Source organism: Anser cygnoides, chromosome 5 (genome assembly GCF_040182565.1).
Source record: "Anser cygnoides isolate HZ-2024a breed goose chromosome 5, Taihu_goose_T2T_genome, whole genome shotgun sequence".
Lineage (NCBI taxonomy): Eukaryota > Metazoa > Chordata > Aves > Anseriformes > Anatidae > Anser > Anser cygnoides.
Window position 1 is genome coordinate 60,581,136 of NC_089877.1, and position 25,903 is coordinate 60,607,038.

The 25,903-nt window shown below is 46.9% G+C and overlaps 3 protein-coding genes across 10 annotated transcripts in view; 1 reads left to right on the forward strand and 2 right to left on the reverse strand.

Moving 5' to 3' along the window:
• Positions 1–4,009, reverse strand: part of SLC38A6 (solute carrier family 38 member 6) — a 45,254-nt gene extending 41,245 nt beyond the window's left edge. The window contains exons 1-3 of the mRNA XM_066997382.1: positions 3,788–4,009; positions 3,565–3,680; positions 2,801–2,874 (exon numbers count right to left, since the gene is read on the reverse strand). Of these exons, the coding sequence (XP_066853483.1) occupies positions 2,801–2,874; positions 3,565–3,680; positions 3,788–3,973 (376 nt within the window). The 5' untranslated portion in view covers positions 3,974–4,009. The remainder of the gene's footprint in view (positions 1–2,800; positions 2,875–3,564; positions 3,681–3,787) is intronic.
• Positions 4,010–4,048: 39 nt separating this feature from the next.
• Positions 4,049–9,260, forward strand: TRMT5 (tRNA methyltransferase 5). Of its 6 annotated transcripts, none has more exons than XM_013183111.3 (6): positions 4,310–4,668; positions 4,769–4,979; positions 5,285–5,934; positions 6,332–6,456; positions 7,966–8,620; positions 8,961–9,260. In XM_013183111.3, the coding sequence occupies exons 2-6, from the start codon at positions 4,939–4,941 to the stop codon at positions 9,023–9,025; spliced, it is 1,536 nt and encodes a 511-aa protein (XP_013038565.3). In that variant the 5' UTR covers positions 4,310–4,668; positions 4,769–4,938; the 3' UTR covers positions 9,026–9,260. The 6 variants fall into 6 exon arrangements, with proteins under 6 accessions (XP_066853481.1, XP_066853482.1, XP_013038565.3 ...); XM_013183112.3 differs by having other exon boundaries at positions 4,312–4,668; positions 4,769–4,907; XM_066997380.1 differs by lacking the exons at positions 4,310–4,668; positions 4,769–4,979 and adding an exon at positions 4,049–4,173.
• Positions 9,261–11,340: 2,080 nt separating this feature from the next.
• Positions 11,341–25,903, reverse strand: part of MNAT1 (MNAT1 component of CDK activating kinase) — a 123,901-nt gene continuing 109,338 nt past the window's right edge. For 2 of the 3 annotated variants that reach the window (XM_066997383.1, XM_048066010.2), the window contains exons 8-9: positions 23,050–23,194; positions 11,341–12,549 (exon numbers count right to left, since the gene is read on the reverse strand). In XM_066997383.1, the coding sequence (XP_066853484.1) occupies positions 12,394–12,549; positions 23,050–23,194 (301 nt within the window). In that variant the 3' untranslated portion in view covers positions 11,341–12,393. The remainder of the gene's footprint in view (positions 12,550–23,049; positions 23,195–25,903) is intronic. The other variant, XM_066997384.1, reaches the window with a different exon arrangement.

Consider the following 25,903-nt stretch of genomic DNA (forward strand, 5'->3'; position numbering starts at 1 on the left):
TTACACTAAGTTATATACAGATACAATTAAACAACTGATGTGTTATCAAATTTTACCCTGTGTTTTTCTTCATTTATATTTACGAAGCAGTTGATCACGAGAAAAAAAAAAAAAGCATTTTAGAAGGCCATTCCCAATGGCATCAAATATCAGCAAACTTTTAAATGTGTTTAGTAAAGAGCTGCTTTTACCGCATGGGAACAAATACAGATAAACAGGGAGTTACCACTAAAGAGAACAAAGTTTCCACGCGATTCCAAAACAGCAAAATGAAACCTTAGGAGAGTATTTTCTGTAGTTAGTCTGTTTTTGTAATGAATTTAGTTCTGTGAACACTGAGGAAGCCTTAATCACATTACTTCTGTAATTTCAAAAATACACAGAACAAAATATTAGGCACTATGGATAGAAACACATTCCGCCTGGTTGGCTTAATTCCTAATATGTTATTAATACCATAAAGAAATTACCCATTTAATCCCAAAGTGAAATTGGAAAGTATAACACTGGCAATATTCATGACTACCTCCAAAATGGAAAAAACAAAGCCACAAAACTTCAAAGTATATCCCACTTAAATTCCCAATTCCTCTACTTCACTGAATGAGTTTAGCTTTTGTCAGCCCAAACCCTACAACAATTTATGTAGTACTGAATTAACACAGGGAGAAAACACTGACTAATCCAAATCCAACACTTTACACATGGCAATATTAGCCTTCTAATTCTTTTGGTCTACGTAAATCATTTGACTTTGACAAAGGCACTCTAGATCAACATCATTTTCAAACTGAAGGCACTTCTTTGTTTTTAAACTACAACTAAAATGCTTGAGGTTAATAAATTTTGGTCTCTGTTTAAAATGGAATTAAGGCTTCCTTTTTGGAAGGTATTTTATATGTCAACTCTTTCCTAGGATTACTTTTACAACTTGAATACCTGAATGAATAGCTTACAAACACTCCCCAAACCGTTTTTATTTTCTTACCTTCCACCCATCAAATTTTCCAAGCTCGTTTTTTATAGAAAACTACTAAAATCCCTAATTCCTTGCCATGAATTAGGCTCAATATTGTAATACCGTTCACAAACATCTGCATGTTTTACATATTAAAAAAAAATGCTCAGTTATCTACTTTGGAAGCAAGCATTTATACTGATTTTACTTTGCAAAGGCACAACTGGTCATAATTCTGGAATGGGATTTAACATGAAATTAGTTCAATAATTTACAGAAATTACAGTAAAATCTCCCCCCAACCCCCTCCCCCCCAAAAAAAACAAAAAACACACACAAACAGAGAGGGCCATAAAGCCAGCAGATATCTCAACATAGTTCTAGTGCTAGTATGACCTGTCAACATTAAGTGATAACCAATTACTAAACATAAGGTGCTAATTTCAGACAACGTAAATACTTTACCCTGTCATTCAGTATTATTTTTTTGGTTTTGGATATATGCATTTCAAAAATTCTTTCTGGAGGTAGAATTTTGCCTTTGAACAATAAATGAGTTAAACCATTCTTGTGTGTTAGCTCTCTCTAAGTTTAGTTTGCCCCCCTTTCCTTCCTTTGCACTATCCCCAGCAGTTCTTTTGCAAGGATATCTTCTTCTTTTACAAGATAACAACGCAATACTACCTTGTGCCTACGTAATACAGAACCTCAGATCATTTTTTTGTGATATTTGTTCACCTCTTATCTCAAACTCCCTTTTTTTTCAAATGTATCTTTCTAGCTATTTATTTCAGGTCTTCAATCTTTTCTAATAAACAGAGCTCCAAGTGGGAAAAAAAGAATGCCAGAAACTTGGTCCCAAATCATCAAACAGCCACCGATATCACACATTAAAGTAGCCCTACCTCCGAAGACTTTTTTAAAGAATGTATGAAGAAGATCACTCAACAGGTGAAGACAGGAGCAGCAGATCTAAGAAGAATCAGGAAGCAATCATCTGAGAGACCAAAGCTAGCTATAGAAAGCACAGCCAATAAGGAAGAAATGGAAGCTTTCTCCCACCACCTTTGAAAAGAGGGGAAAACAGATGAGATGGAAACAATAACCAGGTGACTGGAAGAGATGGAGAATTCCTCCAATAACATCTTTGCATACCAGAACTCAAGGAACCAGCCTTTTGTTTCGGTAACAGTTTTTAAAAAGCAAGAATTAAAACATTAGCAGCAGATTTGAAATCAGATGTTAGAATCTACTCTTTAGACATTCTCAAAGCAGTATAATTGCTAACTAAGGACTGCGATACGACTTCACATTCAGTATCAAAAATGCTGTAATAACACACATCTATAGAGTGCCATGGGAATCATAACAACTCGGTTTGATTACAAAACCTGACAGGTATCCATTTCGAACAGTGAACAGTTCTATACAAGTAGAGTAATGAAAGTTGGCTGTTTGTGGATCTTACTTTGCTGAAAGCAACAGTGAGAGTGTGCATAGATACAACCACACACGAAAATGGTGTGGTCCAACTGGCACCAAAACAATTTTGCTACAGACATACAGGATCTCTCTTTTTGGAGAGATGATAGATGTATTTTGAAAAAAAGTAAAACTGAAAATCTAGAAACCAGATAGTTTTGCACTTCCTTTTTATAATACATTTTGAAATTACAATTCTATGGCAATTAGCAATCATTAAAAACCTAACGTATTTCAACAGCAGTGAAGCAGACATGGCGATATGTTAACATGTTGTTAATTATAATAATTGTAGGGGTTCATGTCTTTGTACTACAGGCAAGGAAAAATTTCACTGTTAGATAAATCCTTCCCACTTACCAGTCTGAATGCACATACTGAGCAGAAGAAACACAGAGTAAGAGGCAAGGCTGGCAACAATCAGCAGCAAGATGCTAAAAATACAAGAGGGTGAAATTTAAGGCATTTTTACAGGTCAATGCAGTTTCTTTTTTTTAAAAAAAAAAAGATTCCATTGCAAACAGTGTATCACAGGACACAATTTCCTCATTTTATGGCTTTTCTTTGCTGACTGTGGTTCACTTGGTCGCTGACTGTCCCAACCCCTGCTAATCCCCACCGCTTCTCGTATCGTGCACCACTGCGTAGGGTGAAGACATGAATCGCAGCGAGGACGTGACACAGAAACGTGTGCACACAGGAACACAAAGGGTAACTTGAAATAAAGCCAGGTTTGTGACCAGAAGGCGGTGAGAGCTGACAGCCCCGGCCCACTCCCAGCTCGGTGCACGCACCCGGCAGCGGCACCACCAGTGGGTTCACGCATTTTGGGTGGGCAGGCGCCCCGCTCCCAAAGGCCCATTTCTGCAGCACGGCGGTGCTCGGACATAAATATATCGGTGCAGGGGGATGTAAATATATGGGTCCGGTGGGAGAAACGCCCAATAAATCAGCACCGAGCAGCAAATATGGGCAGCGCTCGCGTTGGGCCAGATGTGAGCAACCAGAGGCATGAGAGCTCACCCAGGGATGCCCACAGCACACGGTACTCGCTGCTCCTTGGGCCCCTGTCCCTGTCCCTGTAATTAATCACCCTCCCCCCCGTAATTAATCCCCCCGCTCACCTGAAGCCCAGGACGCCCGTGCTGGCCATGGCGAAGGACAAGCCCAGCGCCCCGCTGCCCATGATCGCGTTCATCAGGTTCAGCACCGCGCAGCCGAAGGAGGAGCCGGGGGGCCGCTGGGGAAGGAAGGGCAGGGCGGCGTGAGGCGAGACCCCAAACCCCGACCCCAAACCCCTGCCCCGAGCCCCCCCCAGCCCCTCCCGGCGCCCCCCCTCTCACGCACGCTGCTGGGCGGCGGCGGCGGCAGCAGCAGCGGGGCGGACTCGTCCCAATCCCGGTCCTGGTCCTGGTCCTGATCCCAGTCCCAACCCCGGTCCCCGTCCCCATCCCGGTCCCGGTCCCGGTCCCGGTGCCCATCCCCGGGCCCCGCGCCCCCCTCCCGGCCCCGCGCCCCCCGCGGCTCCTCCATGGCCCCGCCCGCGCCGCGGCTCCGGGAGGGGCGGGGCCGAGCCGCACCGAGGGGGCGTGGCTATAGGCGGAGGGGGCGTGGCCACGACGCAAACCCCGCCCCCTGCCTCTCGGCCGGGCGGAGCGGCCTCAACGTCACGGTGCGCGCGGCGGCGGTGACGTCACGGCGGCGCCGGCGCGCGCGGCGCGGCTCGGTATGAGGTGAGGGCGGGGTGGGTGAGTGGGGGGGGGGGGGGTGGCGGGCGCGCGGTTGCCATGGCTACCGCTCCCCCCAGCTCCCCCCCCTCCCACCCCCGGTTGCCATGGCAACCGCGCGGCCTACCCGCGGGGCTGCCCCGGGCCGGCCTGGGCCTAGGCCGCGGCCGGGGCCGGGCCGTGCTGGGGGAGCGGCTGCGGGACCCCCGCCGCCGTCTGGGGGTCGCGGCCCCCGGTGGGGCCTCGCCAGGCCCCTCCCCGGGCACCCCCGGCCCTCCGCGGGGAACGCGGTGTTTGGTTGTGAGCCAGCGGGGCAGGGAGGAGCGCCCTGCCGGGAGCTGGCTCGGAGCTGGGTTGTCGCCGCCAGCCCCCGGGCTGAAAGCAAACTGCCCGGGCAGTCAGGGAGCACGTCGGGCTCCAGCCCTGCCGGCCCCGTCGGTCCCCGTCAGGAGGGAAAGGCAGGGCCCCTCAGGCTGTCTGCGGCGGGGGAAGCACTTAAAGGTGTGCGGAGCTACTGCTCAGGTCGCCGTGCTCACGAACGAGCTGTGCAGAGTGGTTCGGTCTCTGAACAGGCGTTACTAATTCCTCCCCGTACCTGCAGGAGAACTCTGCCTTTAACCCGTGGTCTTTCTGCCAACTGAGGCGGTCCGTGAAGTAATGACACTACAGAGCGTGTAACCCCCTACACGGGGCTACAGGAGGCAGGAATTGCTACAGAGCAACAGTGACCACTGTTGCTGGTAACTGTTTTCTAGCAACCGCTGCTTGGTAATGCATCTTATCAGAAGAGATCCAACAGCAGGGTCAAGATGGTAGAATTTTTTTATTTGGCTTGCTGGGATTAATACTGCATTTATTAGAATAGAGAGAGGCCGTTGGGTTTTGGCAGGAGAGGCTTGTCTCACTGCTTCAAGTTAGCTAAAGTTTAAAAATGCGTTTGCAGAAGGACAGAGATTTGTAGGGTATAATTCATAATAAAGAGCTTTTACAAAGCTATTGTGGGTTCTTTGGTACTAATGGAAATTCTAGTTTAAGAGACCAGCAAATCCATGTGATTTGCAGCCTTTTTAATGGAATGATTACATAATGTCTATAAAATGAATAATTTCTCTTCTAGGACGTTATGGAGATTTGGATACTCTGCCAGACTACTGAAAACTAATCATTCTAGGACAGCTGCATCAAATACATCATTTCCAGCAGTTTGGATGCTATTGGCGCAACATCCTGGCAGAATACCTGGACTCTCTGCGGTAGCTCAGAAAGCCAGTTTTTGTACAATGCGTGAAACCGTGGAGGATAACGCCGACCCCGAACTGTACTCGCCGCATCCCGAAGTGCGTGGGATGACCCTGCTCAACAGAGAAGCTTTCAAAAGGACGGTTGTCGTTCCGGTTCTTAAAGTAAAGAAAGAAATCGTACATACTTTGATGAAGTCCCTGAAGCACGCGGTACTACAGCGTCCTGGTCTAAAGCGAGTGATTGAGGATCCAGGAGATGAGGGCAGTAAACTTGTTATACTGGATCCTCATAAAGTACCAGAATTCTCACTGGGACAGGCAGAGCAGGAGGTATTAAAGCAGCTTAACATTCCTCCTGAGGTATCCAGGTATAACTTGGAGCTGACGTACGAGAATTTCAAGTCAGAGGAGATCCTCCGGGCAGTCCTTCCTGAAGGCCAGGATGTCGCCTCTGGTTTTAGCCGCGTTGGTCACATAGCTCATTTCAATCTTAGGGACCATCAGCTCCCTTACAGACATTTGATTGGTAGGTAAAACGACTCTGATCAGAAAAGTAATTTTTTACTTCCAAAGATATTTCTACAAGTATTCTACCAATAAATTACTACTTGTTCAAAGAAAACTTCAAAGCACTCTTCGTTGCTTTACGTTTTGGCTTTAAATAGCTTTGTGCAGATCTTTACCTGTACACAAAGGGCAGTTCTTTCCTCTTAGGGTAATTGCAGTCGCACTTCACTGAGCATGGGATCAGGGTAAAGTATGTGCTTTAGTAAGATCCCGCAACATCTGCAATCGTTAGAGGGAGGTTGTTCTAATGCACACTTACTTTTATAAACGTGACTGTAGACTGTTGAGTTTGTATCTCTTAGAACATCCACAGGCTGCAGTCCCCTAACCAGCGTATCTCGTGCCCTTTCTTGCAGGACAGGTTATAATCGACAAGAATCCAGGCATCACCTGCGTGGTGAATAAAACCAGCATTATTGACAGCACGTACAGAAACTTTGAAATGGAAGTGCTCGCTGGAGAGAGCAACCTGGTCACTAAGGTAGAGGATTTTTTCCCCTTCTATTTTAAATTTAATGTGCTGAAAGCTGAAGACACGTACTAGAAAGCTGTGAGGAAGAGACACTGATAACACCATTTATTTGCACGGTGCCCTTCCTCACTCCTTTTGGAGTGCGAGAGTTGGCAGTTACTTCTGTCTTCCTTTGTCCTGCTCTGCCACGAGCAAACTCACAGCCATAGGGATCAAGAAGGTAAGTGTTCTTCCCAGCTCGCAGCCTACTTTCAATAACATGTAAAAGCAGCTGAAGTAGAGGTTTCTTACCAAGATACTAGTTACAAACTTGAAGGGGATATTTCTCACTCTGAGGCCAAAACATTTAGTGGATTTGATCTAAAAAATAAAAGTTTCTTAATTTTACCAGTCCTTGTACTTAAATCTGTCTGGCTTTGCAACTTAGGCAAGAGTTTGCCTGATCCTGTTTCTTTTTCTGACAGCTAGAGGACAAACCTCATCTCATTTATTTTGAGATTTTTCATGTGAACAGCATTATTGAACTGCCAAGTATTCTTCCCTTGGGGATTCTTGTCTTTAGCTGGAACCTTGGCTGCTGGTTTGACCAAAAAATATCTTTCATAGCTGTTAGCAGTTTTATTCTTTTAGGAGAGAAAATATGAGGTTACCAAAGTAAAACGTTGAATAGCTCGGTGGCAAAGAACAGCACATGGACGCAGAAGGCATTTGAACCGTCAGGTCAGAAGGGACGATCAAATATTTTGGAGATGATATTAGCCCGTTACGCACACATCTGGCACACCCCTGGGCTGCGCGCGGGGGAATGCCGGTACACCTCAGCGTGTTCCTTCCTGGCAAAGCAAACGCTGCAGTGATTTGGGTCGTTACTGCAGAGTCACGCCGTGCGAGTGTGGTAAAGCAAAGTGGGCGTTATCCTGCATCCCTCTCTCATCGGAACAGGCACCGTTTCTTTGTAGGTCTGTTCGTAGGATAGCGGCCATCGCAAAGTCTGGGTTTGGCTCTGTTTCCAGACTCCCGTCACCCCGAGAGATAAAACGCAGTATTTTTTCAAGCTGCGCAATTGGCTCCCAGCGGCTTTGAATTTGGCTGAGTGCTGCCGTTCCCGTGCTGCAGCATTCTCAGGCACTTACTGACTGTGTCGACGCTGTGCTAAGGAGGGTTTGAGGCATCTTCCCAAGATCTGCTTTCAATAACGGAGTTTTCAGACAGCCACAAAGCGTTTGGAAAGCCTCAGGTTTTTATTTTATGGTCATTCTAAGTTGCTGCTTTATTTCCACCTGGTGACTAAGACATGCGTAAGCCAGCCATGTGGATTGACAGTTGGAACGTTCCTGATGGCTACTCCCGATGAGTAGGCCTGTTTATACAAGATTTCTGTGCACTATTAATGGGACAAATGTCAGTGTACACATTTTGATAAAGCACCTTGTTTTTCAGCCGTCTTAATTATTGATACTACTTTAACATGTCTGGAATTTGAACACAGAGGCTTAACCAAATGTTTTGGACTTTCAGGTCAAAGAAAATAATATCTCATATGACTTGGACTTTGCTAAGGTCTACTGGAACCCCCGTCTTTCCACAGAACATGGCCGTATCGTTGAGCTTTTAAAGCCCGGGGATGTCCTTTTCGATGTCTTTGCTGGGATCGGACCTTTTGCTATCCCGGCAGCAAAGAAAAAGTGCGTCGTATTTGCAAATGATCTCAACCCTGAATCCTACAAATGGCTTCTGCACAACTGCAAGCTAAACAAAGTAGACAACAAAATCAAAGCATTCAACCTGGATGGCAGAGACTTCCTCCTGGGGCCAGTAAGAGAAGAACTTAGTAAAGCGCTCGCGCTTGAAAAAGAGGAGCAGAAACCCGCTGTCCATATAGTCATGAATTTGCCAGCTTCGGCTCTTGAATTTCTGGATGCTTTCAGGCATCTCTTGGTCGGAGAGCCCTGCAGCGCTGCTGTCCTTCCCACGGTGCACTGCTACGGCTTCTCCAAACATGAAAACCCAGCCAAAGAGATTCAGGAACGGGCCGAGGCTTCGCTGGGAGCCTCCCTAGACGGGCACTGTTCTACGTACCTGGTGAGGAACGTTGCCCCGAACAAGGAGATGCTGTGCATTAGCTTCCAGGTTCCAGCGGATGTGCTGTACAAGAGGCCCTGCCCTGCTGAAGGTGAGGAACAGCCCTCCCGCGTGGCTTCGGGCTGTCAGCCTGCACCTTTTGCCCTTTCAGGCCGGTCCCACCTTGTCTGTCCTGTGTGTCAGTGCTGTTACGGTGTGGCACCCAGATGCAGGTCAACATGCAGCGTGGTGCAGGTCTTCTGAAAGTCCTCTTTGGCACTTGGTAAAGAAAAGACCTCCCTCACTGCTGTAACAGTTTTCTTTGTGACCATTAATCCTGATCCTAAGCCCCATCACTTCATGTTAAATCCCTTAAGCATTGCGTGGCTTGTGGTTCGGTTCCGTCTGTTTCCCGTATGTTAACTAACTGAATTTTTCTAACTTTGTTCCAGAAAAACCAGCCTCTAAGCGTCTGCGTACCAACAAAGATTTTACTGAAGAAAAGTTAGCGAGTTGAAGACCAGAGTTTGGGTAACAACCTTTCTAGTTTGTGTAAGGTACACCTAGGTTACGTCTCGCCTACCCCTTGAATTGTTTGACGAACACCAGTGTTACCTGCCTGAGGTGCAGAGCTGCACAGTGCGTCGCAACTCTCCTTTGTGAGCATCGCTTCCTGCATTTACCGTTTCTTATTGTGAGATCAACAACCAGATCGATATTGTTCAAAACAATAAAACAGCTTTTTTGTAACAGTGATTTGGTACTCTCCTGTCTCACACCCTGTGATAATTCAGTGACACAGACTGGGGTCATTTTTAGCAGTGCTATTTTGAACGTGTGCAGTTTGTCGTGCAAGCAGGTTTTTTTTATATTTTGTGGGCCTGGCAAGATGACTTGCATGGCCCCTGCATTTACAGTTTAGAATGGGATTCTCTTCGATAAACGGTTTTGGTGGTTAAGAGTACGAGGTTACTGTTGGCAGATGCACAACCAGCTCTTGTGTAAGCAAGATAACCTCTCAAAAACTTGATCTCAGGTAGAAAGAGGCACAAGTAGCCGTGTATACGTGCTCCTGGGCTTTTGGAGCAATAAATGCTTTTTACCACGATGGGATTTAGCTGGGGATTAGTTGGCTCCTAGCTTAGCGTTTGCCCACAAGTAGCGCAGGAAAGGCTCTGATGCCATTTGCACACTTGCAGGTTAGGCACACACCCGTTAAAGCACCAGACTGAAAACCAGCCCATGGCTGATGGGGCCTCTCGCTGTCAGACCTTTTCCTCCTTCGACTCCTGTGCCTCTCTTCTCCGAGCTCTGCCCCACCTCTGGCTGCCCCCCCTGACCAGTCCCTGCATGATCTCGCTGCCTGGCTGCTCGCGTTCTGCAGGGAGTTGAAAGGCCTCTGCCTTTGATTTGGTTTTCTTCCCCATCCAAACTATTGTTGGGCAATGTCAACCACAAATAATTTATTTGGCCAGAGAACTCCCATCGCCCTCAGTTTCAGACATTTTCCTTCGGCCCCAGCTCAGAGCTCCCGCCTAGCAACACTTACCACGCGCCCACCTCCCTCCCTGGCCCTGCTGCCGCCGCGCCAGCGCTGGGTTCTGGGACCCGCTGTCCTGGGTCGCACCCAACGTGCGGCTGGGGCCTGGGGTGAGGGCTGCTCAGGGGCTCTGGCACAGCCTTCCCCTTGTTTTGGGCCAAGCTTTCGTGGCTCGGTTCCTGCTGGAGTGCCTTTATCAGCGGGGGCAGGGGGATGACCATGACTCACCCGTACGTCGTGGAAGCAGCTGTACAGATTACGTCCCCGACCTGCCACTCCTGCCCGAGCATTCCTCCACTGGCCTTTGAAGTGGCATCACAACAGCTTTAACCTCCTTGTCCTTTCTGTCAGTGACGGTCACATCACGTCCTACCGCTCGCTGCCCCTCTGAGAGCACGAGCTGGACTCTCGCCTCCAGCCCACGATGTGCACCCGGGAATGATGCAGCCACGCAGCGCGCTGCGCTAAGCCCCGGCCAGTAACGGAGGGGAAACGCAGCTCGCTCGGCGTCTGCAGCTTCACAGCCCGAGCTCAGGGCTTGGCACTGCTGCACCAACAGCAGCCTGGCTTCGGTCACCGCCTTCGTGTTGTGTTCAGCACGTCATCTACGTAACGCCGAGCTTCAGTACGGGACTAAAATGTCCCAGGGCAGGGAAGAAGGGTTTTAGTACCGGCATTTTTGTTTGCTGAGGGATTACACGCCACTGTTGTTTTAGCAGCCTGACCTTAGTTACGTGCAAGTCAGTGGAATAAATCGAATTGTATTCAATAGCAGGCTTTTTCCCCGTATTTGTGCGCAGCTGCCCCTTCTGCATATAAACCACATCCACGAGCAGCAGCTAGGCAGTGCACAGACAAGTTGTGTATTTACACGGTAGGTGTTAATAGCGCGCACAGTTCCGCACTCACCAGGCTCACCAGCTGCAGCTTTACCAGCCGAAGGGAAACCAGGTATCGGCGAGGTCTGGGTGAGCGCGGCATCCCGTGGGCGAGGCGGATCCCGGAGGGGCTGCGGCCACCCTGACGCGTGCTGGGAAGAGGAGGCAGCCTGGCAGGGGTCTGGGATGGAGGCAGGGAACTCCCAAGGGTTTTCTGCCTCAGGTCAGGGTGCCTGCCCAACGGGGAGCCGCGCTCCGCAGGCTGCGTACGGCCCTTTACACCTCAGCCTTGTGCGCAGCGATACCTGTCAGCAGCTGTTCTGGGCACAACACAATAGGATTTCGGAGAAAGGGAAACGTAAATTTTGGCACCTCCCTCTCCCTTCCTTAATAAAAGAAGCACTAAGTCTGGAATAGAGCTGCTTCTCTTTATTACAACATAGCAAAAAATACATTCATTTAGTACACTCCTCAGAGCAGTATTCAACGACCATTAACGGATGACCTATAAAACGTGGCCCAGGCTTTACTCTAGCGGTGCTCATTGTCCTGAGCAGTTTCCAGTCTCCTGCAATTTATACATATTCATGGAAAAAACATCCCGAGACAGGAACCCCGCTTCTGCTGCAATCAGTATACGTTCCGCCACTAAGTGAGGCGCGGGGATTTATCAAAGCAGCAGCTCAAGGGGGAAGGATTATCCCAAAAGCCAGACAAAGGGATGCTCCTGCCAAAAGAAGATCCCAAACACTTGACAGAAAAGTTGCAAATGGAGCTAAATAGGGAAAAAATAAACCAATTTTGACTACTTTAATGAACCAGCTTTATATAAAGGCATCTTAGATTGCTTTAGAGGAACACAGTTGAAAGACTTGCAGCTACAGGTTTTGCTCGTTTTCCAGTCAAAGGTAACAACCAAGTGACATCAGGATGGATCCTACATAACACTTGTGTCAGCACAGTTCCAGGGTTTCTCGTCTCATCCAGCTGGCAGGAGGAAAAACCCACTTGCCTGAACTGGGGAAACTAGTTTTATGGGAAGAAAATGTAGGCTTGAATATTGACACTAAATGTTATAATCAAAATGGCATTTAAATGCTTGTGCAAATAAAACCCTGCAATAAGAATAAAGCCACAAACTTTAATAAAAAAGTCTGGCTTTATTTAAAAAAATTTACAAGTGTATTTTTTTAAACCTCAAACATACACAGCTGAGTTATTCACATCTTCCATTAGATGTGGCTTATTGCTTCAGCCTCCCTCAGCAAAGTGCCACATGACTAACGAGTTTCCCCCTCCGCAAAAATGTATCTACCATTTTACAAAGCTCTCCTGTAGACTTTTTTTTTTCCCTTTAACACTTAAACACAGCTGGTTTTACACACAAAAGTGACTGCAGCTTAGCCATTGTGCAGATGGCAGCAATTTTACCCAACCTTTGCTGGCTTGACTTGCTTCCCACTCCGTTTAGTGTCCCTTCATCGCAGGCTGGCGTACGCTGGCTAACTGGGGTACCAGAAGAGACCACTGAAAGCATCCTGTAGGGCTCGGTGACACGCCAGGGAAGAAGTGTAGCCCCCAGCAAGATCCTGCGAAGAGGCGGCTCGTACGTGGTTGAGATACCTAAAATAAAGAGAAGCATTACTTTAGCACAGAAATAAATATGTCAGACACCTGCGCGGTTCCAGTACGGCGGCGCTGAGGCTGATTTTTGGGAGAAAGCACAGAGACAGAAGCTGCGACGCACCTATGGACGTGTCAGTACTGAACTTTCCTTAGTCCCACAGAAGTGCTGGAGCTGACAGCTGGCCTTCGGACGAGCTGCACAGCCACGGCACTGAAAAAACTGGGGCCGAACTTTCTGCTCCCAGGCCCATCGGTATCTGGAGTAAGTCCACCGACACCAGGCAATTACATCAGTACGAGGTTGTCGTCAACATTTTGGCTAAAAAAAAAAACCCTCCAAACCCCACCATTAATTCGTTAAGCATCACGACCAACTCGCGGAGCTGCCTGATTTCCCCCAAACCAGCCAGACCGACGACGTGCAGCTGAAGCACGGCACCCACGCTGCTGCTCCCTCAGGCCCTCGGCTCCCCGTCGCCCCGAGGGCCCAAACGCAGTCTCTGCACACAGAGAGCCCTTTAAAGCCGTCTGCTCGGCAGGGCTTCAGTGTTTTCATTCAATGCTGTAACCCTGCAGTTTGTGCATCCCACATAATACAAACATAGAAAAGGATTCTCAGCTAGTTTTGCACCAAAACCCCACCAAATAATGGTTAACAACCAAAAAACACAGACTGTGCTTAGTGCTATCAACACAATGCCTCAAGCTTTGAGCACCAGAGAACATGCCATAAATGAGAACTGCTTTTCGCAGTTGCAGTGCAAGCCACTGAGCTTCAGCTAGCTGTTTTGATTCATCACTTGGTACATGTTGCTCCTGGGAAGGTTGAGTCATTCCACCTCTGGCTTGGCAATTCAAGCATAAACTTGCAAAACGCATACAGCCTTTTATAATGTTATCCCAAGAAACCTAAACCAGCTGCACTTCTGGCAGGAAAATACAGGACCACCAGTAAAATATCCAAAACAGTTGCATCTTTTAATTTATGACTATACATTGTTTCCATAAAGAGTATATAAAACAGGTCAGATTTTATAGGTAAGACATAATAAACAGTCATACCTATTGATGCCATAAATGTGTAGAAAAAGAGGTTACTTAAAAATGATTAATTACAGTTTTAAAACTATTTCACGAACCTAATAACTGCAACAGGCAGACACAAGCAGCACTTCTGAGTTACTGCGAGGAGGATGCTAAAGCTGAGACACAATTTGCCTCCTGTGGCCGAGTGTACGTGAGCCCTGCTGCCCGGTACCACCTCGTGATGGAGCACGGTCCTTACGCTGAGCGCTGGTTCCCCTCGGTGCGGACACAGACACTGGGGAAGAAACCCGCTTCTGACAGCGTTTAGTGCAAAGGGAGCTCCAAACGTAACAGCAAAGCTGTTGGCACCTCAATTCGTAAGGACAGACAGTCTGCAGAGAGCTCCCGTTCTGTGGGAGAATGCATTTAATAGATTAAAAAAAAAAGAACATTCCACATTCCTGTTACTTGTCCCCTAGTATTTTAGGAGGAAAATCTCACCCTTCCCAAAGGCCTTTTACAACTGCTGTGGGAAACAGGAGCTTTTCCCCCAGCCAGGAACGATGAACGGATACTGACTATAACAAATAATTTCCTTCCAAACACTGGTGTGAAATTACCTCCACCCTCCAAGCCATAGTCTTATAAAATCAATTCCCGTCACAGTCCGATTTTACTCCTATCATGTTTATTTCATCGTACAAGCTTCATTTTCCACTCACGCGTGGAATAGCCCAGAGAAAACAGGGGATTCGTTTGTGTTTCTATATTAACAAAGGCTGGTTGTGTGTTTTTTGCTATTTTTCTTATATATCACTAAACGGAGGAGAAAGGCAGAGCCTATTGTTTCCCCATTTTAGGTCATCTGAAATCGAGGCGTTAGGCTCGTAGTAAGGGCTGATGTGCAGACATGACAGCACCTCTAGTTACTTGCTATGTGGCCTCTGAAGCAGCACAAAGTCATTATGGCCAAAAAGGCTCAGACCAACTTCTACTACGACAACCCGCGTTAATTCTCCTCGCTCCTGCGAAACAAGCACGATGCACCGCTGGCTGTCAAGCGAGGTCTTTCTCGTTAAGTATCTGAATTTAATGCTCCGGGCCCATTTAATGACTGTGGCACGCCGGGCAATTGCAAGAATCCGCTAGGCTGAAGCCACACAACGAGAAGGGAACGAATGTCTCAGCGGCTCCCCCACGCAGCTCCCCGCCTGTGCTGCCCGACTCCTGCCATGCCATCGCCGCAGCATCTCGGAGCCGGATTCCTGGGGTTTCTGGCAGAGGTCAGCACGGCTTTTCATGTGCACCTTTAGAAGAGCACCAGGAAGAAGCGCGTGCCAAGTCTTCCTTCCAAAAGGCAGGCTCAGTTAGGTCTCGGGACCTGGAGGTAATTGCTCCGACTAGTTAGCAAATTCCAGCACACTGGGTCTGTTTTTCATAGGTTTATTTTAAGTACCTGTAAATCTTATAAGCAGAAACCAGGAAAAAGAGGTTTGCTTTTCTGGTGTACGCTTTTTTTTTAATGTGACTTGTTTTTACTGAGGGCAGACTAAACTGCAGTTAAAAAAAGCCTGCACTATTATTTTTGAACCAGGCTGAAGAGCTGTGTGTTCCCTGCCCCACGGCTTCACGCTCCCCGCCCGGCGCGGTGCCTGCGCCGCCCGGAGCAGCCCCTCTCCCTCGCTGCAGCCATTCCATGTTGATCTTGCCCATTAACCTTTCACGTGGGTTAAAACACGTCGTATTTTGTTCTTCATGAGCCTTAAGGGGGTTCATTCCGGACCTTTGGTTTCTCATCGCCGTGCGAAAGAAAGCCTCCTGTTTTCAAGGGAAGAGGTGTAATTTACCCTGGGTGCAGAGCCTCAGAACCGAGCCGGCTGTTCCTGGGGGTGGGTTTCCTTCACCTTTTCCCTTTTCCAAGGGCCGTGTCACCGCCACTTCATCAGGAATGACTGGAACCGCTGGAGAGCTCCACGGAGGTGCAGTCCCTGCGACTCCACCGCCGCACAGGCGGCCTCAGCACCGCTCAGCGCGGCCGTGTCGGAAAGCCAGGGGGCCCGGAGTCACACAGCAACACCTGAGCTCGCCACCAAACGCTCTCGCTGCTCAGTGGGGCAGTCCACCCTTGAAGGCAGGCGGAATGAATTTTTTTTTTCATCTGGTCAGATTTACTTAGACTGTTTCAGTAGGTCTCCCGAGACCTTGCCTCCCAAACAGGCGCTCGCTTTTCTCTTCCTCGCGCTGCCTTTCTGCCTGATGGCAGTGAAGTGGCTTCTGGAGTCTCCCAATAAGCCGGGGTCTGGCTTGACCGCCTGCTGCGTCTCCCAAGCAGCTGAGCAAGGTGCAGGGAGCCTCCAGGGACCGGCCCCGCTGGATCCAGAGCCAGGCCAAGCTCCCAGATCGCCCCCTGTCTCCCCCAGCCTCAACACTGCATCAGTCCTGGCTCCCAAGTATTCATATTCAATATAAAATATTCTGTATCCTTCCTTTTAAAATGTAAGAGCTATGAATACAGCATTCATTTCACTGTATTTGAAAGCGAGGTACAAGAAAGACCCGTTCTGTAACAGTTCTTAAACTTTTTTTAAAAAGTTCTTAAACTTTTTTTTAAAAAAAAGGACAAGCCCAAACCCCCAGCGTACTTCCCTCCACCCACACAACCAAACCCCTTTAAGGTATCTGGTATTCAGGACCATTTCACGCAATCATCCCTTATCTACCCAAGATAAATACACTCCCGGTGGTGTATCTGCTGATGCGTTACTGAAGGTACACGCGGAGCACTGTGTATTTGGCACACAGATTTCGCTTTTTTTTGATCTGTTAGACACTTTAAGGAGGTGAAGAAAAATCACTGACAAGTTGTTTGAGGAAGAAACGATAATGTAATTCTGTTCCACGGAGCAGATTTACTGTTCATCTGATTATCTGCAGTATCCAAGAGAGAGAGTACTGGGGCAGACACGAGATCTGGGCTGTTTTCCAGACTGAGCATTTACATAATGCATACTGGTTGCATGAAAGCAAGCAAAATACTTCCAGTCTGGAAAAGTGTGTCGAGCATTAGTAACACAGCAGCACACGCTGCAGCCCTGCCTCTTTCTGAAGACGGCGTTTTCATTCGATTTACCAGGTCTCTGCGATAAGCTGCTGATGCATTACTCACAGAATCCTTGCAGACGCTGGTTTTATCGGATGGGAGATGCACACCAGAAGCCGGATTCTCTCTGTGGGATTTTTGTTGGTGAGGAATGTGTGGCCTGGGTTACTCGGCAGCCCCTGAGCAGGTAAGAACCGGGCTCTCCGCTCACCTCCGCTTTGGTTTGAACCAGTTCTGTGACGCGGTCGGTCCACGCAGCCCAAACAAAGCGTGTTGATAAAACAAACCAAGTTCATTGTTGTTCTTCGTTTAATAACCCTGGGAAATCCATTCAGGAAGGGGCCTTTGCTAGCTGCTATTCAAACGCATCTAGGCTCTCCCTGTCTCAGAGGCTGCAGTGCCTGAGCACAAAACCACGACGCACAAAGCCGCTGCTCGAAGCAGCAGCCCACAACAGCAACTCACCCCTCCGCAGACTCGCTGCAGACCTGCTCCCAAACCCTCCAGAGTCAAAAAGCAGTCCTTCATCTATTCTAACGGAGACTCTTTGGGCACCTCCGTTACATTCAGACCTTAAAAACCAAACAGGCTATTACCGGTGTCAGAAATTCCTGCTTGAACGACAGCCAGCATCGCCTGTTGCAACACACTAAACTCCAAACCTTCTGCAGGCCCTGCACCACCAGCTGCTCCTCTCCTCTGCTCCCCAGCTGGAGGCAGCCCCCATCAGCTGCTCCTCTCCTGGGTCCCCCAGGACAACAAGGACGGAAGGGCAGCAATCTGGTGTACAGCTGAACTGGGAGAATCGTGCCCTGGAGAGGAGCAGGTCCGGGGCTGTCTCAAGGAACCGCGATGTCATTTGGTTGATAAATGTGGCGTAACCGTTTTCATTGCTTCAGTTTGAATGTGACTAGGAAGTCAACAAAATGGATAACAAATTACCGTGGCGTGGGGTTTGCTGCAAGCAGCAGCAAACAGGCAGGCAGCCACCCGCTGCAGCAGCCGACGGCTTTTTCTTCTTTTTTAATGACTCTGGATAGCTCTGCGCACACAACTGCAGCGATCAGCGTGAATGTCAAAAAACTGCTGAGCACAAGGAGGTCCAAATATGACAGATCTCAGGGCAGACATTGAAAATACATGTTTTTAACCAGATTATGTCACCTGTTAGTCTTGCAACAGGACAGGACCAAGTACAGCCCATAAGACAGGGCTGCAAGGAAAAGTCAATCTAAATATCAAGGAAAGTTCGGGCTACAGAAAAAAAAAACCTGCCAAAGACAGTAACACAGGGCTACCACAAACACCCCCCTCGCAGCCTGGAAACCCCAACAAGATTTCAATCCCATTTGCGGGCAGCAGCTCTACCAGCTCAGATTCAGCTCAGTAAGCCAGCCTGGGTTTTGATTATTAATAACATTGTTTACCTAAGCTAGTTTTCTGCGGGCCTGGGGAGCTGAAATCGCTTACCTAGGTGTCAGATGAGTGCCAGACCCAGCACAAAGGGTGCTGAACTCACTGCTGAATGCCCTGCTCAAACTGCGGGCAAGCCATCCGGTTCCAGCAGACATTACCTTTGATGACATTTCAAGGGGCTCCTCTGAATTGCTTTGAAATAAACAGATTTATACCTAGGCGATGATTATTTTTTATCCCCTTTACTTAGAGGGAAACTTCAAACAACTTCTGGAATAAGGAAAAGTTAAGAGTCCTCGTCTTGCAACAAACCCTTCAGAGTCAGATGCCTATTGACCCGAGTGTCCCCCTGTTTGTTATAAAGGAAGGTTTAAGAAAAATCCTCTCAGATGGGAGTTTGAGTTCCTGGCTTCTAGAACTTTTATTCTTCAGTTTTCGGTCTTCAAAGAGAAGAACTCCTTTCTACCAGAAATAATTCTTCCCAGTAGAGATGCCAAAAAAATAACCCACCTATCAAATCAATAAAAGAAATCTGGGTCCTCAAGTTGTTCTTTTTTCACCTCTTCCATCTGCTTTTTCTAACTATCGAATTGCTACAAATGCTGTCGGTGTTTCTGGACAGGAGCTGCACATCAACGGCGTGTGGTGAAACACGGTTCTTCAAAATTAAAATCGTACGGCTCTGCCACAGCCTGCCTCAGCTAACGTGGAACAGCACAGAGGTCTGCTACCGGACACGAGCAGGGAAGGCAAAGCCTAGAAAAGTAATATTAGCCGTGAAACAGCTGTCTCTGATAAAGGCGGTTCTGATTCCAAAGGTAGAAATCCTCCCTCTCTTCCTCCGCTCCCTTACATCAAAGGGCAAACATTTCGGATGCTGGCAGCCCGAAGCCACGCGCCGGCTGCAACAGCAACCCCGGCAGCCCTGTGCAGGTTCTCGGAGCTCCCTGATCCGCCGTCCTTCCCGCTCAGCTGCTGCAGCGGCCCATAAAGGGATCTCTGGAGTGTTTAACATCAGAAGTGAGGCACTTTTATTTGATGTTTCGCATAAACTGTTTCCTCTTTTAATGGTGAAGCACATATATAAACTGGAAGAGATCGCTAATTACCTCTGTCTGAGGTTTTATTGCAAATTACCTATGACACTGGTGAGTACAACTGTGAACTTTGCAGCAGAAGTATCTTTAAATTCAAAGACACAAAGTCAAAGAAGCCATCCTCTTTTAGACATTGAGACACGAAAGCCTGGGGGGGGAGAAGAGAACAGAATCAAATTTTCCCGTATTACTTTCCCCAAAAACTTCCTCTTTTTATGATGAAATCCAGGCTCCACAGACCAAGCATTTCCACTGAAGAGCTAATATACGGGGGGATGGGATGGAGGAAGCATCTTCCTGTGACAGCTATCTCAGAGTAAATCTGCAGTACTCATAAGAGAGTGCATCCTGATAAGAAAAAAAAAAATCACTTCTACTTGTAAAGGTTTAAAAAGAAAAATTTGAGAGAGCACCTGGTTCTCCTGCGTGTTCAGAGCACTGCAATTGTACCGGTGCTCTGGTTTTTAAACAGATACAGGACCATAATCAGGTACTCACATTTATTTAACACCCAGATAAACATTTGCCTTTGGAGTAACTGAGAAGCCAATGCTCTTGCCTGAAGGTAAGATGAAAAACTAGGGAGAAATAAAGATCAAAGAAGCGAGGAGAAATGCCTTCTGACCCACAGAAACTATCTGATGTAGTTTTAAAAGAAGTGGATGCTTTCAAGTATAAAGACAGGAAACTAATGATGAAAAAAGGTTTATTGAATAAAGAAAGCTTTGCATTACTCTGACCTAATATGCATTTTGTACGCTGCTGGCTGAATGGCAGCCCTGGGATAGCAGGGGCAGGCTGCGCACGGAGGTTTCTGCAGGTGCTGCCCTTGCAGCTGGTTTTAGGCACCTCCAGCCCCACTGCAGGGTCCTACCAAGAAGGCAGCAGCCTCGGTGCCACTATTTCATGCGGAGAAAGACTGCAGACAGAAAGCACTACGGACTATGGACTTAAAGACTATAGACTGAAATGGCACATAACCCCCTTATAAACAGCGCTGACCTAGTCTCACTTTCAAAGGAACTACAAATCCAATTACACCTGTAGCAATATGTTAAAAATGTTAACAAAGTTCAGTAAGGCTCCTTTACTACCGAGGAGTTATGCGAGCTGGAGATTTACATTCAGCAAGAATTCATGTATGTAGATCGAGAGCATGCTCGATAAACGCATTTTGTCCTTCATGTGAGCCCAGAAATTGCCATGGGTGTCTGCATATTTACCCTGATAATAACGAAATGCTACATTTAATCACGTTCTCTTAATATCTCTCCGGACAGCACCACTTCAGACAAAGTGCAACACAATTTTAAGTCTAGAAAATGTAAATAGCAGTACAAGTGAGCAGACATCCCTATCTTTGTCACAAACTCAGGCACCTGAGCTAATGTAAGGAATCTCGAAAGCGCTTTCAAAAGTTAAAGGTATGACAGAAGCCATACTGTGTCTGTGGCTTTTTAAAGCAAGCAACGAGAAAACTTGAAGCAGCCAGAGTCCACCACCATCATCAATTACCAAACTTTAGAGAAAGGAGCCATACTCTCACCTGGTGAGAGTTGGCATTGTTTACAGATTTCTGTGCTGTTACAGGGCAAATTCAAGGCAATTATTAAAGTTCTCCCATTTTAGCATGCAGCTACATGTTTTAAAATAAAAATGGGAAATGGAAAGCAGAACCTGCAAACCATCAAGCCTTTGCAAAGAAAAAAACTAAAGCTTTCTCAGTTACTTTTTGTTCACATGCTTTGACTCTATAAAGGATATTTTATAGGTGTTGTATGCTAACATTTCCTTCTTTAATTGTTTGGGGGCTTCCTCACATCCCACTTTCCTCTCTGTAACATATTTAGTCGTTTTTAATGGCTCTGCATGTGCTGGTCAAGAACCTGCACTGACTACGTGGTGTAAACAGTTTGCTTCTTGTTGCTCACCACCCATCCTCTGCCAGCATCCAACGCCGCCTCCAAATAATGCACAACCACGACCATTTGGATGACCATTTTTTCCCTTCAAACTGAAAGGGCTCGTGCTAAAATCCTTTCCCGAGCAGCCACCTGAATTAATTACCCCCGCGCACTTAGCCGGCAACAAAAGGCTACCGTTTATTTCTAGCAGCGGTGATGCCGCTCGCAGGAAGCCTTCCTTTCGCATGAATTACTTCCGTAACTCGCGCCTGGGCGAGGGCGAGGAGCGCCCCGGGATGAGCGGGGCACCTGGTCCCCCATTTGTCATCCTCCCGAGGTCACCCGCCAGCTGTCTGTCCTCTCAACACCCAGCCTCGCCACCGCCGCCGAGGCATTCTCCCTCGCTCGGGTTTCCAGGTCTGAACTTCCAGATCCAGTAAATCAATCAGCCGTCGCAGAAACTCCTCAAACAACTGCAAGTAAGCGTTTTGACACCCTTGAGCAGCCTCGCTGCGTAACAAGGACACTGCAGCCCTCGCTGGAATCCGGCAAAGCGCTCGCTCTGCATGACTGGTGTGGATTACACGCGGGGACTGCAGGGCTGCAGCTACATTTAGGCTATGACTAAATCAGGCTCCGCTCATGCTTGACCCTGAGAAGAATGTCATTGAACGCAAGGGACTTTGCTCAGCTATCATTTCAGATTTTCCTCTTCAAAGGCTAAAAAAAACAATAAGCCGTCCTTTCTGTACTCGTTTTAACACACGGAAATGTTTCGGCACGGCTCGGTCTGCAGGTTTTTCATTCCCCCCCTGCCCACCAACTCTGCTTTTTCTCCTGCAGGCTACATTTAGGACAAAGGGCACCAGAAGAACATAGATATATTTAAATAATAATTATTACTCTGAGGAAGCTAACCATTGTTTTGAAACTTGCTGCCCGAGTCAGCATTGTTTCCACAGACTTATCTTTCTTTTAAGGACAGGGTAAGTTCAGTCCAAAAAACATCACCGTGTCTTCCCCACGGCCACCTCCCTGGGTTCACCTCCTGGCAGCTCTTCTGCAGGCAAGGACAGAGAACACAGCTTTTATTCTGAAAGAAAGTTCTTTCTGGACACAAGGAGTTCTCCTTTTAGGATCAAAACTCCCCGCTGTTCCTCCCTCTCTGCCTTTTTCTCTGACTTCCTCACACCCCACCGCGTGCCATAAATCCCCCCGTGCCCGACGAGCGATCCATATTGATGAACTGGGGCTTTGAGTAAGTGACATGAAAGAGATTCCTCCCGAACCAGCCCCATGCAAATTATGCAGCTATGAAGCAGACGGAGCCCTTTCCAAACAGAGGGCTCAGTCAGGAACACCTCCAGAAAGAGGATGGGGCTGCAGGGAAACTTTTTTCCTCGCCTTTCGGTGCCTTTTGCTGTCTGCGTGGTTCTGTAGCAACAGGCTGCAAGGAGGAAATGCATTTACCCCAGCCACAGGATTTGCTCCCAGATCACTTCTGATGGGAAAAAAAAAAAAATCATCATCTGAGCAAAGACAAAAACGTGTATAACCTCAGCTTTGAAAATATTGCCTCCCTGGGTCAGCTGGTTTGTTCTGTTTTCGCTGCGATGCGGCATCCTCCGCTCTGACAGAGCAGCAGTGAATTCATGTTGCACGGTATTTCCAGCTTAATATGACTCAGAAACAAAACAGCACAAGATGCACAAGAATTTCTAGACATTTTTCTAACCTCTGATACTGATCAGATAAGTAAGCAGCCAAACCTAATAATTATCTTGAATGAGGAACTACAAGCATAGAACAAGCTAAAGGAGAACCCAAAGTTATTTTCTTTAGGCAGTATTTAAAAAGCATAGATGTCAAAAGCAAACAGACTGTACTTTGAATGACACTATTTAAAGAAGTTGAGACCGTTCAGGTCAAAACAAGGTGAGAAAGAAGAGCCCGCCTGGTATCGCAGCTGACTGGTGCTCCACTGCATGAGACCCTCTGCTTCTTGTTCTCTTTGCTGTGATCGGGTCAGAATTTCAAACTGATGGCGAGGATCAAGTTTACAGCTCCCTGCCGTGCTGGCATTTGCTCCTCGGGAAGGCCTGGAAGATGTGGGAGAGAGAAAAGAGGAGAGCAGGAGCTAGCAGTGAGGGCCTATCCTCCGAACTATGGCTGGGCTAAGAATTGGATGCATCTGCCTAAGGCATGTGCACCCTTTTGGCTGAGCTCCCTGCAACGACAACCTGCAAAGGAAGCACCTAGCCCCAGCCTGGATCACAGAGCACTCAAACACAGCTCACAGAGGTGGAGGGGAGAAGGGGAAGGAGCTGCTCTGTTCTCTTGGGAAGATTTCTGCAGGGGAGCGAAGGCGAAAAAAAATAAACCCACACTCCTTCAATCCTAAGCAGTTTCTTTCTATCTGTCAACATAGGGTAGGAGCCATTATTCTTTGGCTTAAATATAAAACTTCATTAAGCCTATTTTTCCATTTTAAGTTTGACATTTCAATTGTGAAATCTGGCTGTAATCCTCTGGATTTTATTGTCCTTCTTTATTGTGCCCTGGTGGAATTTCTAGAGGGGAAAGAGCTGTGATGATGGGAGATTTTCATTTTACTCTTCTGAAAAGACAATGAGTTAAGTGTCTAAACAAAACTGTTCTTTATTTTATATAATTTCTGTTGAATTATTTTTTATTCTCTGCTGCTATTTTCAGTCTAATACAATTTCCTGAACCAGCAGGAGCACGGACATCAAAGCAGGAGTGTGCTGAGTTAGGCAGAACCCATTAGCTTCACCTGGGGGAGAAAAGTGCTAGCGCAGTTGTTACACAGGAGTGACATTCAAAGTTACTGAAATTCTCCGTGGATTATTTGTGTAACAGTTTGACCTACCTCGCGAACTGCATCGCCCATAAACATATCAAAAGAAGTTGTGCATGGTGATCGGATTGATTTCAAAACCCTCTGGTGCAGAAACTGCATCGCTAAATGTTTGCAGGGAGTGCTTAGTAATTGTGGGGGGGATTATCATTAATAAATAATGGTATTTAATAAATAATCTAGTGATACCCTACTGAGGAAAGAACTCACATTAACACTAGGTGGCAGAAGGCTCTGTCACATTGTAGACACCTGCAAGCACATACACTCAGACCTAGGCTTAAGCTTGATAGCAGATTTTAGAAAAGCCAAGGGAAAAACAGTTGAAAACAAAACAGCTAAAAAAGATACTGTTTTCCATCCACTCCTTCAGTTCTAATTATGGCTCTGACATCTTTACTGTATATCACTTCACCATTTAAAAGATTGCTGGCTATCCCTGAAGCTGAAAACACTTTCTGAACTTGAAGCTTGAATCACATCTTACTCAATTCAGGTGAAATTCTGTACACGACAGACAAGCTTTAATTTAAGTAAAAGAAGAATTCACAGTTTAAGGACAAACGGCCACAAGGACAACCAGACAATAAAACTATATGGCTAATTACCTTGAAAGATAACTTGAAACCAAACTTAGTGCATAGCAAAATACACTTCTGCAGCTGAAAGAAAACCAACAACCTACAAAATCCATTCAAACTGCTCAAGACTCACTGCAAAGGGGCTCTCCTAAAAACAGCAGTTGCTCATTCATGGAGAAACATTTTCAGGAGATACTTCTGTAATTACATATAATCTTCCATGGTGTAACTGGTTTCTTCTATTTTTATGTATTTGTCCCTTTGAAAAATGCTTATGCTTGATTTTCTTCTGTTCTGGCCACTTTCTTTTCATCTACTCTAAGTTTCTCTCTCTTCTAGTCTAAATCAAATTAAAATACGGAAACAAAAAGTTAAATTTCTACTAAAAAAAAAAAAAAAAAAGACAGGTGAAGAAGCATCAGCAATCACAACTCAAAGGCAGTACATGAAGGAGAATTTACCGTGGGCTCTGGCAACCCGGATAGAAAAGAAAGCAAACGTCAGTATGAGGAGGAAGCTGTGAACACAGCAAGGCAAAATGGAAGGCGGGCAATGTCTAGATGTTTAAAACAAAAAAGAGGTGGGGGAAAAATGTTAGAAAAGTTAGAGTTGACAGCAAAGATTTGTTCCAGATCACTGTGGCTCCACTGCTTTTACATTTGCCAACCAGTAACTTCCCAGGTTTACAGCGCTTGAGGAGCGGGTTCGGCAAGCGTAGCTGGTGCCCCTGAAGAGCTCGGTAGCGTTGCGGTAGGTTGTTCTGCACCTCTAGACATGGAGGCTCTTTGTGTTTAAATATAGCGTATTTTATCATTCGCAGTTGTCAGCAGTGGAAATTGTCATCTAAGCAGTAAAAGATGCTGTTGAAGAAACGGGAGGGGTTGGTTAGAAAGTAAAAATTGTTTTGGCTGTGACGACTCATCTGACTGCCCATTCCGAGGGTAAAGGATCAAGCCACCCATTGCAAATTGCTGTCTGAGAGTCAGAAAAATCAATAGTAGGTAGGAAAGCTTACTTGCCAAGGCTACAGCCACTGCCAGCAGATTATTAATGCATCTGTCTGCATTCTTTAATGTTTCCTAAGAAGCAACTATGTTAACTGAAAAGGTGCGATGTGTCACCAGCCCTTCTCTTCTCTCCTCTTCATTTTCTTTCTATATTAAAACCTTGGCTACCAAAGAAAACAATCATGTTTCACCTCATCTTTTCCCAGCTTTTCTGAAGTTCAGTTCCTGCTCTATAGCAATATATACAGTCTAAGTACTATCCCTGACAAGCTGTTTGACAACCCTAAGTTGCACATCTATTTTACTCCCGGTGCTTTGGAGTTGGTAGGGCTTAGATGGGAA

Coding starts and splice junctions, on each gene's coding strand:
- TRMT5 (XM_013183111.3), top strand. CDS start 4,939: ATGCATCTTATCAGAAGAGATCCAACAGCAGGGTCAAGATG. Junction 5,935..6,331: donor CCCTTACAGACATTTGATTG/GTAGGTAAAACG, acceptor CCTTTCTTGCAG/GACAGGTTATAATCGACAAG. Junction 6,457..7,965: donor AGAGCAACCTGGTCACTAAG/GTAGAGGATTTT, acceptor TTGGACTTTCAG/GTCAAAGAAAATAATATCTC.